This window comes from Grus americana, chromosome 15, assembly GCF_028858705.1.
Source record: "Grus americana isolate bGruAme1 chromosome 15, bGruAme1.mat, whole genome shotgun sequence".
NCBI lineage: Eukaryota > Metazoa > Chordata > Aves > Gruiformes > Gruidae > Grus > Grus americana.
In genome coordinates this window covers 11,444,188-11,461,170 of record NC_072866.1, presented here as the reverse complement: position 1 = coordinate 11,461,170, position 16,983 = coordinate 11,444,188, and the positions used below count along the sequence as shown (strand labels likewise).

The 16,983-nt window shown below is 45.8% G+C and overlaps 1 protein-coding gene across 5 annotated transcripts in view; it reads right to left on the bottom strand.

Annotated features, from left to right (window-relative positions):
* Positions 1 to 16,983, bottom strand: part of RNF216 (ring finger protein 216) — an 81,634-nt gene that overhangs the window by 38,223 nt on the left and 26,428 nt on the right. For all 5 annotated transcript variants that reach the window (XM_054842606.1, XM_054842603.1, XM_054842602.1 and 2 more), the window contains 6 exons: positions 16,467 to 16,581; positions 16,042 to 16,181; positions 14,798 to 14,848; positions 13,641 to 13,778; positions 12,509 to 12,657; positions 11,971 to 12,049 (listed from right to left, as the gene is read on the bottom strand). In XM_054842606.1, the coding sequence (XP_054698581.1) occupies positions 11,971 to 12,049; positions 12,509 to 12,657; positions 13,641 to 13,778; positions 14,798 to 14,848; positions 16,042 to 16,181; positions 16,467 to 16,581 (672 nt within the window). The remainder of the gene's footprint in view (positions 1 to 11,970; positions 12,050 to 12,508; positions 12,658 to 13,640; positions 13,779 to 14,797; positions 14,849 to 16,041; positions 16,182 to 16,466; positions 16,582 to 16,983) is intronic.

Sequence of the window (16,983 nt, the reverse complement as noted above, 5' to 3'; positions counted from 1 at the left end):
TAAAAACATGCAGTAGCCTTGGAATATTTGACAGCATCTGTCACAAATCGAGACAGAGCACACCGCATATGGGGACATTCAGCAAGAGTTATAAGTTTTTATTATAATGAAGTCAGGAACATGATCAGCTGTTTCCATCACTGGTCATTTTGCTGGTACGTGGATTTGCTGCATTTTAGATTTTTGCCCCTTTACAGAGCTTGGACGATGAGCTTGCACAACAGTTGACACAAGAGGACCACAAAGACCTCGATTCTCACAGAAGCCTTAGGCACTAAAACCACTACTCAGACACCCCTGAAAACAAGCAAGAAATCTACCCCCAAAGCATTTTTTTTTTTTTTTAAACTGCATGCTAACGAAGGCTGGTTTGATCTGGGCTGTGACAGGCAATTCATTCAACCCAACCCCACCAATGCTGAATGTGACAGCACGTATTGGGGTGGGAAGAGAATAAAAAAAATCATGTTTGCTCCCCATCTTCTGTAATACATTAGGGACGAGTGACATGACCTGCACAAACACTCCCTGGTTTTCACCTCATTCCCAGTGTCCAAGGAGTCAGCAGCTCACAGCTTTGCCAATTCCACCACAAAGCTAAAACACTCAATCTTCGAACGCATTTTTATCTATTCCTCTTTCAATCAAAGGGATGAAAAATCAGTAGAAGAGGAAGAAGCTGGCGCTAAATGAGACAGTTCAAATTGTCCCTTTCCAGTTCCTTAATTCACATATTAGGGGACAACCACAGCTGGGAATTTCAATCTCTGGAGCAATTAAAGAAAATTAAATTCAGGGAATGAGGCCTTATGCACTCCAAGCTTCATTAACCCTGTCGCCTTTTAATTAAATATGTGCACATGAAATTTTGGACCGAGAAAGCATTTGCCTTACTGACAATGCTTGGTTTCAATGGCAAAGCAGTACTTGCCTTTTAAAAAACAGAATACCGAGGTCGTAAACTCTAGACCTCTCCCATTCCACAATGGCTTTATTAAATACATAGTAGAAATTACTGCCTATCATCAGCTCCCACTTAACGGGAATGTCTGCTCTCCCTCAAATGCCTTTAGCTGTACTAGCAAAGCTCTACTCTGGGCTCGCTTCAAGATAACAGACAGCCCCACCAACACCACGAGTAAAATATGAGCCGGGATTTAAGAGCCGTACACTTATTATGATCAGTTAAAGAAATAAAGTTGGCTAGCTCCAGCAGGATAGATTTTTTCAGCCCACGGAGAAGAGATTAGAGTAGCCAGCCTCTCTTTTAAAAACCGTTCATCCTTACAAAAGGCTCAGGCAGGCACCAAAGGCAGTGTGCGACTAGGACAGTTTAAAGGATAATCTTTGAAAGGGGATATTGTCAAGTCTGCCCAGCCTAAATATCCAGCTTGCTTTGTGCAAGTTACCATCTGACTTGTGAGGGAGTCATGCTGCTCATGTGCTGGCCTCCCGACTTTGTTGAGAATATAAATGAAGCATGCTACTAGTTCCTCCGGATGCACAACTGCCTAGCAGGGACCGAGCACAAATTGCTTTGATGCTTCCCCATATTCATCCGAAAGCAGTGTCACCCAACTGACGCACGCACAGGCCGTCACACAGGCTGGCACCAGCAACTCAGAGAGGGAAGAAACTCGCAGTCCCTTCCCCTGCCTCCAAGAGAAGAAGTAGTCTGCCACCTTGAGCCAGCCACCTCTCCAACAGACATCCTCTCGTCCGCTCATCACTGGCAAGCAAATTTGTACAAGCCTCCCAGCTTGTGAGTAGGGAGACTGTGTAATGAGTCTGGGAGAGATGAGGCTTGAGTTCATCATTTTTCTTTTAAAGCATCTTTGAGAGATGGACTTTTGACAGCACACCAATCAGTTTTGTATTTGTGTTTTATTGCTTACCTATGTATTTTAACTGTTTTAACTATTTCAAATAAGAGAACGACAACAGGCATTTAAAGAGATTACTTTCTCTCTCACCGTAAGAGTCGATATGTTTTGCAGTAAATGACACTTCCCTTTTCACACTTGCCCCTCTCTCAAGGAGCAAGCTCACACAACAGCACAGCTGTTCATGCACAGCCTCCGAGGGATGCCAGATTCCTAAGGGGATGCTCTGCCCAATTGAGTGAAGAGGCACAGCTCCATTAACCAGAAGCAGGATAGACAGGCAATTCCTTATGTTTACAGCAGCCCCACATTCACAGGTTAATCGCTGCATCCCCAAAATAATGTTCTCATTCTGATTTCATAGCAGCCACATTCTCCTACATGCAGCACGGAGAGCTGTTTGCCGCTATAGGATGCCCTTGGTACTACCAAGGACAATCTGAATGCATCAAGCGTGACAGGCTCCACACTGAATGCACAAATAAACGCAGCCACTTACGCTTCCTCAGCCTTTGACACCAACAAGGGAAGGGGCTTCCTACTGCAGCGCCAGCAACGAAGAACACATGAATTTTGCGATGCTTGAAGTGCTACCAGGCAGAACACAACATATCACTCCATTACTCTGCTCCTGGAAATTACAGGTCTGTTAACCTTTTTCTGTGTGCGAGACGGTCTTCTTTCCCCCTTGCATGCAGCAAATAAGCAAGGAGGACGTGAGTGGTGACCATGCGCAGGTATGCTACCAGGTGAAGGAGACTGTTTCCAATGCAAACCTGCTCATACAAAGAGTTCGGCTCCCCAGTTCTGATGCTATCATTTTATGATGACAACATTTCCTGACCCAGTTTCTATCTTGCTCCTCATTCCTCTGCTACAAGCAGTAATTAGTAATGTCAGTGTTCTGGCTGGATTGCTACAGTCCCATTAATAATGCAAGAGTAGTAACAGAGAGAGAGCAGAAAAAAAGAGAGGTTTGAAGGTTAAAAGCAATAAGAGAATGCATTTTGGGGGGCACTGGAAGGGGACAGGGGGAGGAGGAGAAGAAATGCTGGCCTACTGAGATTATAAACCATAAACTTCAAAACATATTGTTCCTTTCAGGTGGAAGTGGTGAGTGAGTCAGTCATGGCTAATTAGAAGATAATAAGCAAATAAGAGTGACACACAGAGGTGATTTTTACTAAATTAGAAAAAAACCCTTCTGTTTCACCTTCCCTTTCCCTCTCTAAACTTGCTGCCTCACCACTTCACGTTCCCATTTCCCCGTTACTCATGTTTCAGAGGTCAATGGTAACCTGGCATCCAACACATGATGCACACTCAAGTTTCCTCTCTCCAGAGAAACTTCTGCAGAGACCAGCCCATACTTGCCCATCTACAGCCAAACCTTTACCGCCAGTAATCAAGCTGCTCCTCATGCACCTTACCCTGAGGCTCTGCTGAAGCTGTTTATGACATGTACTCTGGACCTAAAACAGTGCTGGATTTGGGTACATAACCCAGCACCTCTCGTGCTTCCAAGGCCAGGGAGTCTTGACGGCAGCTCCCTCAACAGCAATAGCTTCACCACTATGGAAGGCACACAAGCCTCCCAACAGCACTGAACAAAGCTGCTGGAGCTGCGTCCTCAACTGCATCACCTGGAAATCTTTTTTCCCCTCCTCCTTTTCCTACTACATCCAGCACAGAAATAAAAGGAAAAAAAGGAGCCTCCAGTTTTGGTGTTGATTTCTCAGCTGTTCCTGTTGCTGAATGAGAACTCACATTGACAGTGGAAGGGCTAAGCTGTCTCCTGCACACCAGGAAGGCGGCTCGTCTGGGACTGACCCTGGTCCAACACCAAAAAGCAGGCATCTTCCAAAGGGGTTGGTGGTCCCTAGTTTTCTTGAGGATTTGCAAGACACATGAGCTGACTTTTAAAGGTCATTTAGCAGAGCTGACCACCCACACTATTTCCTTCCCGGTGTTTGGCATTTACAGCTTCCTACATGGTGCCAGGCCTCTTGTTAGCGGTGATGTAGGAAACAAAAAGCACGTGCTCTTTCCATTAGCTGAAATGCCACACGCCTCTCTCCCTTGCAATATATAAGCTGATATATCAGCTTATCAGTGTTATCATTTAACTGCAGCACAGCTCCCTCTGTCACTTAAGAGAACTATTCCAAAGTCCTCCAGCACTAAGGGCTCAGATGACCACCCAGAAGGGATGAAAGACAGCAAGCTCATTGAGATGAGCTCACAAAAAAGTGGCAAAGGAGGAAAAACACCCCACAAACTGGAAAGATCAGCTTCAGAACAGCATTGCTTTTTCAAAGAGACCTTTTGAGTATCACTTCCTCTCTGCAGAGGAAGTGAGAGGAGAGCTGGAGGTTCTCCGATACAAACAGCTTCCCCTCCACGACAATGATATAAAAGGATGGGTGTTTTTAAAAAGAAAAAAAAAAAAAAGAAAAAAAGGAAAGCAGGCCAGCCCTGAGCACACTGTGACCAAATTAGGAAACAAACTCTACTGACAGCCTCCAAAATGGACATCGTCTGCAGCAGGCTTCTATTAGCTCAGGAAGTCTGATGACTGTGTCATCTGCTGAAATCTGTTTATGTGCAAACAGAAAGGAGAAGCAAAACACCTCCTTGCACTACACATGCCAGGTTAGGCCATCTCAGTGCTCTGGCCCGTACGAGGAGAGAGTCATCAGTTGCCCTGACACAATACTATTCAAACCCTCCACTGCTGACTCACCCCCTCCAAAGATAACTCTGCCCTGGAAGCACTAAGGTGCAGCAAGGTGAGGCGTATGCAGAGAGTCACAATTTTTAAAATGCATTTCTTAAGTGGTTAGCTGTGGTAGATGAAGCTGAGGTTAGAGATCAGTGATTACTACGACAGGAATGTGAGGGGGAGGAAAGAGAGGGAAGATGTAGCTTCTTGACTAAGGTCAGAACAATGTTTTTAATTTAGCTTGGGAACAGCCTTTTTCAATCCTCTCCAACCTCCAGTTCCACTGCAGCAGCAAAACGATAACCCTGCTCCGATGCTCTGCAAATACAAGTAGCACCAGGCAGAGTTTTAACCTTAAACTTGCCCCTGCTGCCATGAAGGGTACCTGCACCGAGCTCCCACAGTAGTCCCAGGGCAGCTCAGTGGCACCACTACCTGTTGTGAGGACAGACAAGTGACAGAGGCTAAGTTACTCCACTGTTTAAAAAAATCAAACAAACCAAGCAGTCTGAGCACTCTGGTCCATACAGAGGTTTAGGGTTTCTCCCTGATGTTAGGGTGATCACATTACATTACTCCCTGCATGAAATGGAGGAACACCACTCCTCCCTTTCTCTTTCAAAGTGATCTAAGAGGAAAAAGCAAAGCTCACAGCTCATCTCAGCCTGCAGCAGATCTCAGCCTCTACTCAACCCTCAGCACAACTACAGCCTTCAGGGTCCTTCCAACCCCAGCAGTTTGGCTGTGGGACCACTGCAACAACTTGCCATGTTCAAGGCAGCCGAGGACCTTTCATAACCTGGCACCACTCGCTCATGGTGCTCTTATCCAACCCCCATGGAGTCCATCAGCTCCTCTCCAAAGACATTGTCACCGTATGTCTGCACCAACCACCACAGGTCTGCAGCTGCTCTCAGGGCTCCTTTGCCTAACTGGCTGCAGGCTGAGCCCAGGGAGAGGAGGCAAGACCAGACAGCTGAGGCTGAAGTTTCCATCCCCACATGAAGTTGTGTTCACCTTATTACCCCTGGACCACTCCTTGGCAAAGGACAAAGCTACAAAGGGAAGACAGCACTGCTACCTCTTACGGACCTGACAAAGAGGTATTCACTGGTCAGTAAACAGTGGGAGAATTGCCTTTTCACTGAATGGATATTGCTATATAAGGCAGAAAGCAAGCACAGGAGTAAGCTTTGTTGCTTGAAATTGCATTGACTTACATGGTCTATTTTTAAAGAGACTAGTTTGAGTTCTTGCTTTCAGCAGGTTTTTTTTCCACCCTCTAAGAGACAGATACCCCATTTAAACTGTCCTCTTCCTTCAGGTCCATTTCCAGGCTGGGCTTTGCCCTCTCCTCCTCTGTCAGACTCATTTATCAAGTGAAGCATTTCCACATACCACTGCATAAATAGACTTGACCTTGTAAAAGCAGAAGCACCTGAGCTGATGGAGTCTCTCCACCCCACCACAGCAGTGAACTCACCCTACTCCTACCCTCTTTCCAGGTGAGGTATTCTCAGAGCTCCTACAGCCCCTTCCTACACGTCCCGAGAAAGGGTAGCAGGTAGATAGACAAGGCAGGGAGTGATTCTGGGCTGATCATTGTGCCTCCTCTCTGGAAAGGGGCATTTAGGTGCAAGCTACTGCTGGCACCACTCAATTCTTGTAGCTGCTCCTGGCCCAGACGGAGCATACGCTGAAGAGCAAGCTATGGGAGTTCCCTGAGGGGCAACAACTCGCTCCTGGTCCCTCGCTTTCCTAGATGCTCCCTGTCAGCCAGGGAGCAAGCTGTGGGCATGCACCATCCAGCTTCCAGGGAAGCAAGGACAGTCCCTGGCACATGGCTTTCCCTTGTTCCCCTTGCAGCCCCCCCCCAAAGGTAACTTTCTTGCCCAGCATAAAGCTCGAGATGAGAAGATCTCCCCACTCTCAGTACTCCCAATGCAACTTTGACCCTACACGCCTTGATGGGACGGACCACGTGGTTTAGCACATGCGTGCTCTTCCTACACTGTACTTTTAAGGCTTTGCTGTACAAGGAACACTCTCCTCATTATCTATCTTCCTTTAGGACCTGGCAATAAAACCTTATGGGGTGTTATCTGCTGCCTACAATCACCTCAACCCCACCTTCGGCCTTGGTCCCTCCCTCCTGCCCATCCCTTTGAGGAGAGATACAGAAATCACCGACGCTCCTGCTGCAGCACTGCCAGCGCTGCCATCGATAGCATCGCCGCTCACCCTGCCTACAGCACAGAGCTCTGCTGCTGCAGACTAGTTTCAATGTCCTTTTATGGAAGAAAAATGAAAATCGCCTGCCCAGCCGTGGAGTGCCTCAGAGCCGAGCCGAGATGACAGACGGAAACTTGCCATTTGTTGTGGTTTTGGCAGTAATAGAGCGGAGCGTGTTCCCATGCGCACCGCTCATTTAAAAAGGGTGCAGTGAAGGCACTGAGCTGGAGGAGAAAGCTGAGAGCTCCAGAGTAGGAGGTTTCAGGGATGCAGCACCGAGGAGGAAGATAGCATGGTCATGAAAAGATGGCTTAGACCATTCTGCTGGCCCAGATAAGCAGGAGACAGGCCTCTGGACAAAAGCATATGCAAGCACAAGTGCTCCACTCCCAAACCCCCAATAAGACACGTAGCACAGTCTTCCACACCGCATTTCCCTTTCTTCCTCGTCCCAACAAAGTCTGCTAAGCCCCACTCACACAGACACAGGAGGATGTTCCCATCCTCCATTTAAACATGGGAGTTGGTTCTTCAGGTCACTGCCACCAGAAGGAAATTACAGGGCTCTGCCATAAGCGAGTGCCACCTTCAGCTCTGCTCTCCACTAAAGCTGTGGGACTAAGCTCTAAGTAACAATCAAATCCAAATAAATACACTCAAGGAAAAGCATACAGAGAACAGCAATAAGAACGGCTGAACAGAGAATGATACGGGGCCGTGGGACCTTCAAAATGTTTGCGCTGCTGTCAGGAAGCTGAATGAGACAGCAGACTTCAACAGCTGGGAAAACATGTTGCAAACCAAGGAGAATTAAGTAATTCTCCATATGCACATCCTACTCTGAGGCATTCTGGACAAGCTCAATTTCTCCAACCAGAACAATTTTTTTTTTCCATGTTGTACACGCACCCTGCCAGTGACAAACCTTGATACAGTTTTAGCCTAAAACCACAGCACATCTGGAGTCAGGCAGGGCAGCTCCGGGCAGCAATGGGCCAGCCTCTAGCAGAGCAGTAATGGGTCATGTGGTATGTGCTGGATGACATCCTTGGAAGGCTATGTCATCCTGAACACATCCCCTGCTGCTGGGTACTTGATTACACAAACATTTCCCCTTGCACCCTATAAAACACTTGTAATTGGATCATAGTTGGCTGGGGCTGCCTCGTTACCTACCTCTGAATCAAACAGCTACGTGCCCCGTTACCGCACAGGTACAGAGATCGCAGGCGTTGCAGTATGCCCCTTAGCAACAATTTGCTATTTCAGCAAGGCCACTCGCGTCGAAGTTGCTGCAAAGCGTACAACATGACTTACGCTTATTAACCTAGGTTGTGGATGCAGTGTTAGCACCCTGCTAGGAGAAGCCATGTTCAGACACGGCTTGCTAGGCAGAGCTCTGTGCAAGCTTAAACCTGTCTCGCTTCCAACAGAAAATGAAGGTTAAAAGCAGCCGGGTGCATCTGTTCCTAGCTGGCACCCTGAAATCAATCCCAAGACATTCTAGCAGCTTAAAAAGCTAAACCACCACATTCTAGCAGCTTAAAACCCCTAAAACACCACGTCTTAGTCCTGCAAATTAAAAGTACACACAAGGATTGCTGTGGCCAGAGAGCCTAACTGAAAGATGAAAAGGCAAAAGAGTGGGGATTTTATCTGACGCAGGCACATCAATGCTCACTTTTCTGGCGTGACAGTTTGGATGCCCAGCAGGCAAACCCACTCCCTAAATACAGCCTCATTAACAGGATGCGCTAAGGAGCCCTGAACAAGGGTGGCAGCTGCCCCGTCCGAGGGCAACGCAATTTAGCACCATGCAACCATACGCCATCACCTCTTCACATCCAGCCAGCACCGAGGCAGACACCAGCTCGGTCCAATAAAGTAACAAAAATTCTAAGCTATGCAAAGGAGTTTTAAGGAAAAGTCTTGGAAATGCAAGTCCCTGCAATGTGGCCTAGCTATGAAATGAGTGTTGAGGGTTTCAAGCTCTCCGACACCGGAGGGACAGCGCTGCTCCGTGCATGCAATATTTCCATGGCAACGGCAGCTTTCACCTCCCCATCTCTTCGTTGGCTGAAAGCCCTGCAGTGCTTTGTGCTGAGACTGCAAAGAGGGGAGACTATCTCCCCCACCCACAACATGGCACCGAGGATAGCAGCAAGCAGCCTGGGGACAAAAGCCTTGTCTTCACCAACAATATGGGGTCTTGGGAGGAGGGAGGCACCACAGAAAGGATGGACTTCCTTTTCTGGTGGGAAACAGTACTTCCCCCAACATGCAAAAATACTCGCTCACTTCCCAAGGCTGCACAAGTCAACAAGCAACACATGCCTTTGAGTTTTACCAGAATTGCCAGCTTTGGTTTGCTCTGTTGGAGCACAGGGAGGAGAAATACGCATCATTAGAGACAAGAAATTCAAATGTTACTGCCACGCAGGGATCCCTGCACAGAATAAGATGGAGGCTGACTGAGCAGGCTGGCAAACCCTCCTGTTGCTGGGAAGCCTGGCTCAACGCACACTCTGTGAGCCGTTATACAGAAAAACCTCAAAACTCAACCAGGTCTGAGCAAAAGCTGCCTCTCCCCCAGCATCAGCTTAGACTGCACACGCACACAGGAGAACACATCCTTAGGGTGGCTTGGGCAACGTCTTTCCCTGGCTAATTAAGCTTTTCCTCCACCCTGCAGTTTGTGATATTAAGATTCAGGCCCTGGCCACCTAACTAGGAGCCAAACTTCAGGCCACACAGCTGGAGCCACAGTGGCCCTGGCAGATGGTGCAGGCTCATCTGCATGCTCTCCATGCAGCCATTCAGTCACAGAAGGCCACTGGCAGCTCTGCCTGTTGCTGAGGTTACAATTAGCCACATTTTGGTCCCTGCAAGGTGCAAATGACTGGAACTACAGGTGAGATGCATAAGCAGTGACCTGGGTATGCCCAGAGCTGCTCTTATTATTGAGCCCAACATACGTATACACAGCCAAAATGAAGGCTTCCAGCTGGTTCCCATCACTTACTTTACAATATGTCCACAGTTGGCCCAAATATGAATCAACCTCTCTGCAAGATTTAAAGGAAAGCCTGAGAGTATCAACATGAACTCTCAAAGCAAGACAAAGGATCCAGATGATGGAGCACAGAAATACAACAGGTCCACCACCTGGTCCTCCTCTCCCCACCCTTGGAGAGCCTGGAGGTTTCAGGAGAGGCACATTTTGACCTTTCCCTTTCCACACTTCCCATCGCTTTAGGTTCAGCTGTGCAAGTGCAGTCCTTCCAACCAGAAAGGGACTCCTTCCAGCATCAGTCATCACCACCACTGAGGCTGCCAGAGGCACTGCTAGCAAAGCCAATGCATCCTCTCCAACCTCTGTAGAGTTCCCCAGATTAGCCCTTTCCTCCCTAAGGGCAACAGTTTCCTGCAAGCAAGAGCATTAACTGAAATTCTTCATTCTGGAAAGAGAGAAGATAACAGGAACACGAAGAACCACTGCAGCTGATGCTGTGAGACAACACCACATCCTGCTATCTGAATTCCTCACCCTCGACTTCAAATCCTAAAGTCGTTCAAGACTTTTAAGAAGAGCACAAAGCTACTCAGCAGATTTTCAGCTAATGAATCAACACAAGCTGTCCAGGAAACCAGAAATCCAGCCCACTGGAATGCTGCAACCCCAGGGAGGGGGGGACAGGCAGTATGCTAGGAAGGAAATGAAACAGCAAAGCAGAAGGAAAGGAACATTTCAGCACTGACCCCTCTTACCAGTTACTGTGACACATTACACATTTTAGGAAAAAAAGCTACTTCAATTTGTTTTGCACATTGAAGCATTCATGTTCTTAAAGCCTGAATTTTGTTCTGTGGTGCTGACATGTACATTTTGAAAACAACTTGGATTTTGGAAAAAAAACCAATTATTCAAACGTGAATCAACATTGCCACCTAGTGACTAGCAAACCTCCTTGCTCATGACACTTGGATGATCCATCAGAATCACATCCTTCCCAAACAGCAGAGGTGGATGTTAGCAAAACATATTTGGAGATTAAAGATCTAAAATGGAATTGTGCCTCTTTTATAAGTAGCTTTCCCCCACTGGTAAGTTCAATTTTCACTACAGAATGCAAAGTTCACTACTGGCAACTTCAATTTTTCCAGACAACAGAATTTGACTTCCTATTATCTTCTCAATACAGGCAAATGGTAGTATCACATCAATACGAGAACTCAAAGCTATAGCAACTACAAGTACAAGGTTAATGCACTAAAGAGGAATTTCAGCAATAAGCAGAAATCTCTGCTGGGGCACTGACAGTTCCCTGAATATTGCATGAGAATTCATTGTTGTGGCTAAAGTTGCACAAGAGGCCTTGTAGCTTCAGGGCTAAACACTGATACTGTAATGGCCTTGGCTCACTGGCACCAGATCTGAATGCATGCAGAACCCCATTTATGAGACTGGGAAAAACATTTCTGTGCTTCTATTTTATCCCAGAACAGATGGTGCAGAAACAGCAGCAGCAAGTCTTCCCCACTCCGTCCCCCCATTGGGCCTGACGATTCTCCCGTTATGGCTATTAGCAAACTTTGAGAGAAGCACAAAGATCATCTGCCCTTTGAACGGACACATTTCAGTGAGCCCTTCAAACAAGTTTTTTGAAGATTCTAACTGAATCTGTATTCAGGCAACAACATAAAAGAAAAATGCAGATGCTAATTCTCTTAAGGACAGCACATAAGGTTGTTTCAGCTCATTCTCCAGAGGTTTCATTAGATAAAAGATTACAATTTGGTTTTATGCCTTTTAAACACCCAGCTCCCTGTTCACCTAAACCATTTCTGTATATGCAAGACAGCAACCTAAGGCTCCTAGAAGCTTTTAGCCAACATCTTCCAAAGAAAGAAAGGAATACTGTTGTCTTTTATCAATAGTGCCCTGATGAATTCATCTGTCCAGTCACACAATTTTATGGAACATGAGCAGGATCCAGCAAATACTTTGACTGCTGCCCCATGCAGCCACATTTAGATATTCATTCACCTGCTACCAGAAAGTGTGAGTTGTCCTCCCAGTTCTCCTGCCCAACACTCCAGAAGAGACCAAATGGCAAGTATCCCCCCAATTACCTTTCTGCAGCGGGGATTAGGGCAGCTGAACCGCTTCACATCATTGTCCAGTAGAGCTGGGAAGTTACAGAACGGACACCTGCAGCCCAAAATAAGATGCCATTAATGCAGAGTGCCAAACCTATTTTTGCTGAAAGCAGATTCAGTCAAATAGCTGTGTGGTAGTTAATAAGGCTGCCAACCCAACGCCTGCTGCCAGGATGTGCTGACTACTGCCTTTTTACTCATATTTTTTCGATCACTTCCCTGTTTGCAATCAAAATATTATATGCTCAGCACTGCTTCTGACCATGTAATTTAAAGGATCAGCACAGAGCTGGCAAGCAAGTCTTGGGGGAGACAAGTCTATTGAATTTTAATCTGCTCCTAGTCAAAGGCAGACCAACTTGAATAAAAACAGATCTGGGAAGGCAGAAGCCTGAATTTATAATACAGCTCTTTGAAAGCTACCTATCTCATAGTCAGCACACATTTAGGGTTTCAGGGAACAACTTCCTACAACAGCAAGCGCAGTCCGCATCCTCTGCTGGACACTTACCTGACAAGCTCGTCTGCACAGGCAGCAGCCACCTCCTCCTCAGCTTTCCGCTCATAGTATTTACAGAGAATGTTCTCTGGAAGCACCTTCTCCAGCTCGCTGGTGGGGAACGAACACGTGCAACTGCCTTCCATGCAGCTGAGCTCTGACTAGGGTTGGAAGGAGAGGGCTCAGGTTTAGTATGATACTAGCAAAAAGCAAGACGCAGTATCCAGAACATTTCCAAACAAACCAGCGCAGAGCCTTCCTTAAAGAGAATACAGCTTAACTCAGCCAGAGAATGGATTTGTTATGGAAAGAACAAGACTACTTAAATAGATCAGGCCTCAGACAAACTCTGGGCATGAAGATGCTGTTGATAGCTGGGATCACAGTTTACTCACTCCAAGTCCACTGTGACCACATAGTGGCCTGTTATTACTGTATGGTCTCTGCTCACAAACAGCATGTTGCATTCTTTCAATACAGTCGTATGAAGTACAGCTGCCAGTTTATACATTTACATGAAATATAGATCCCAGAATATGAAAGCATCCCACAGTTTGATCATCACACCGCGAGGCAAAGGAGCATGCACACCTCAGAGCAGGTTAATGACTTGTTTATAGCCCAGTTAAGTACCAGGATAATTGCTAGCTAAATTGGAGACTAAGAAGGTTAGTAGTATCATAGAGGAACCAACCCTCAAATTAAGTTGGGATCACAGTGATATCATGAAGGACAAACTCTTAGCTAGGAGGAGACTGGCCAAGTCAGAGATAAGAGTATGTTCTCTGTGTAGATACCGTTGGTTTATTAAGTAGTAGATAAAAGCCAGACGAGTGCAAGTTATTGTTGTTACTATGAACGCTGTAGAAAGTTTTCCTGATAATCCAAGTTGCTAAGCATAGAGCACAAGAGACTAAGGTTAACAAAACTGAAATCCTACTCAGTAAAGATCCCACTGTGAAGTTGTTGGCTTCACTTGACAGTGAGACTGACTCGTTGCATTTGGATTTCAGGACATAATTTCATTTAAGTATTTCCTGGGAAGTGCAGTTACATCTGACTTAAGCAACCCTATGCAAACAGCAATGTGATCTTCCAATAGCAATTTACGCATTTTCTCCTCATCAGCTTGGGTAATTCTTACCTTCCCAGAGCCAAAGACTGCCTCCTGAGCATATTTAATTAGGCACTCCTTGCAGAACAAGTGACCATCTGCACACTGAGTTAGCTCTTCAAACGCAAACTCCCCATAACAGCAGCGGCACTCTATCATCTGACCATCCTGCAGCCATAAACAGAAGTATCAGCATCATCATCGAAACAGCGATAGCTATATCAACGTACATGCACATACACCTGCAAGCCATAAACAACACCAGCATTAATTCAAAAAACAAGCAACAAATATACACCATGCCATTAGCTATTCTGTTTGGTGGTCAAAACTCATTAAACACAATCAGAAACTCAGTTTTCAGTAACTTAGTATCTACATGTCCTGCTTGACAGGTTCCAAAAAACTACAGAACACATGGTGTTCTAATAATTCTTATCTCACAGGCAGAGAAGTATCTTGGGTTCGGGAAGCTGTAATTGCAAGGAAGCAGCAGAGAGCACACACTATTCTTGTGGGGAAAACCAAGCTTCAGATCCATTTCCCTCTAAAGGAACATGTACCCATCCGCTCGGAGAGACCTTGTCTCAACCTCTGCACTGCAGGGGTGGAGAAGCTTGCCACTGTTGAAGAGTAAGTATGCTCACTTCTTCAAAGGTCCAACATCTTCTCCAGAGTTTGAAGAGAAATGGGCATTGAGAACAAAAAGTTAATTCCACAGCTGCCGAACTGATCTCTAACTTTTCTCTCTTTGTTTAAAGGCAAAGACCTGATTTCCAGGTTTTTAAAGAGTCCTTTTTGCAAATGAGGAAGGCCTTTCCGCTGGCAGAGCTCCAACAACAGCAAATCTGTTTTAAACAGCCATAATGGTGGTAGCAAGAGCAAACCTGGTACTATTCTATTGCAATGTTTGTTCTGGCCAGTGAAGATACAAGCAGCAGCTGCCTGAATTACTACAGATCATTACATACATCAATACTGTCTGCCAGACTCAGCTCCGGTCTACCTTTTCTAAAAGCCAGCCAACACACACTACGCAGGTTTTGCCAGCTCATCAAAAGCAGCACAGTGCAAATGCAGCTTCAGAAAAGCTCCATTCCAGAAGCCAAAAGAGTCCGTAAAGTACCAAGTGCGAAACAGTGTCTATGCATACGCTGAACTCAAGGGACCACATTATAGATACTGACCTTCTGATACTGCTCCTCATTCATCTGCAGAGCAAGGAGAAAGTCTGCATGCTGTAAGAAAGACACGTGCATCTGTATTTACAGAATAGATAAAGCAATTTTCCAGCCTCCACAGTCTTTTACGTTACTTCAGGACTTACAAACCACCATAAAAGGCTCGCTGTCTGCTTAAACATCACACAGCCCACCCTCCCAATCCATTAAGCTATTTATGATTCAGCTAAAACAGATGGGAGAAGCAAAGGCAGCAAGAACAAAGAACTGAATTCTATATTATGGACGGCTGCTGGTTCAAGTTTCCATGGGCAGAGATGATGTCACCCAAAGCCCCAAGGAACATTAGCTTTGTGTTTAAAAGGAGACACTATCCATCTGCCTAAGAGACAAGGATCTTCAAGAAGCTACTTTAGAAAGAAGGACTGTAGGTGCAGAGCTGAAAATTCAGTCTTCCCTCAGACTACAAGGGGAAGACAACACACCAGCAGGTACTGCAGGGTTCTGCTTTGAAAAGACACGGTCCTCAGCACAGGCCAAGATGTTCTGGAGACAGGACTGCCAACTTGTGGAAGGCAGAGTGAGTGGACAGACTGCCTTGGGCCTGGTCATTATTTGCTACCAACGCTGAGCTGCAATTACAAGCCCTAAAGCAGCAGAGAAGCCTGCTAACAATTAGAGGAAAGAATGAATTAGAGCTTTTACTACTTTGTAGCAAGAAAAGGTCCAGAACAGTGTTGTATCATGGACTATACATGGACATTAGCAGATACATGGAAGGTTTTCAGTAGCAAAAAGTAGCAGCTATATATTTAGGTATGTATGAAACGCTGTACTTGTTTTTTCCCCTCCAAAAACAAGTTACTTGGGAAGAGTCATACATCTTAACAGGTAGTAAAGGGGCAAAGGTGGTCAGTTACTCAGCATTTTGTTCAGCATTTGAATTTCTCTAAGAGGCAGATTTTCATGTTTCAGGCTAAGACCTCTACAGTAGTTGAAGTTGTTTGAATCAGAATGGTTTGGGTTGGAAGAGACCTTAAAGATCATCTAGTTCCAACCCCCCTGCTGCAGGCAGGGACACCCTCCACTAGACCACGTTGCCCAAAGCCTCATCCAACGTGGTCTTAAACACTTCCAGGGATGGGGCATCCACAACCTCTCTGGGCAACCTGTGCCAGTGCCTCACCAACATAGTGTGGTGCAACATAGTGTGTTTGCACCACAGGATCAAAGCAGATCCCACCACTCACCTCTGCCATCTCTTTAACTTTCTGCTCATAGAATTCCTGCTCCAGTAGCACTGGTGGCAGAAGGGAGAGCTTGTCATAGGACCTCCAGTGCCGTCTCTTATTCTCCAGGAAGAACATGCGCTTCTCAATTTTCACATCCCCTAAAGCAGATTAAAAGGCACAATGAAATGGGATAGAGCAGCCAAAACAAAGCTTAAATCCTTCTCCCTCCACACGCCACCAGCTGCATAACTTCAGCATCGCAAACAGCACCGTACCAAGCAGATGTGCTAATGAAAAGTATCTCCAAAACAGATACCAGACAGTGACAGAAATATAGCTGTTCTGGGACCACATCCCTTTTCAAGAACAGTACTTTCTGCTGCAAGCCAGCTCCACTTACAGTAATGATGCAGAGAGCACAATACATACAGCTTGGTATTTACCTTGCTCAAATTTGAAGTCTATATATGAATACTGATTCATTTCTTTCCTCCTTTTTCGTTTCCCACTAGTTTCAGGAGACAGCTCCTGCCATTTTTTGATAGCATCTGAAAAGGCCTAGAAAACAACATACAGACTTAAATCCTGTCTGTTCCTGGAAGAAAGCAGAAGCACATACTTCATATCGAAGCACAGTACAAACATGTACGTAAGACTGATCCAAAACTGGAAAGCCGAACACCCCATATAGAGGCAAATATACCTCTTTCCTTTGCTCACCTTGCTGCTCTATGTACTCATAAAGCAATCATTCCATAAAATAATTGAACCCTACAACACCTCAGCTACTAACTCTAATACAGCTGGTGTCCACTCTGATGCAACAGAGCTAGTTTGGCTTTGTTGTTGTTGTTGGGTTTGGGTTTTTATTTTTAAAAAAAAGTAGCTCAAACACTCAGTGCTCAAACAGGTGGAGAGACATGGAGTTTTTCTTTTAGTTAAGTCCTGAAATAGTAGAGA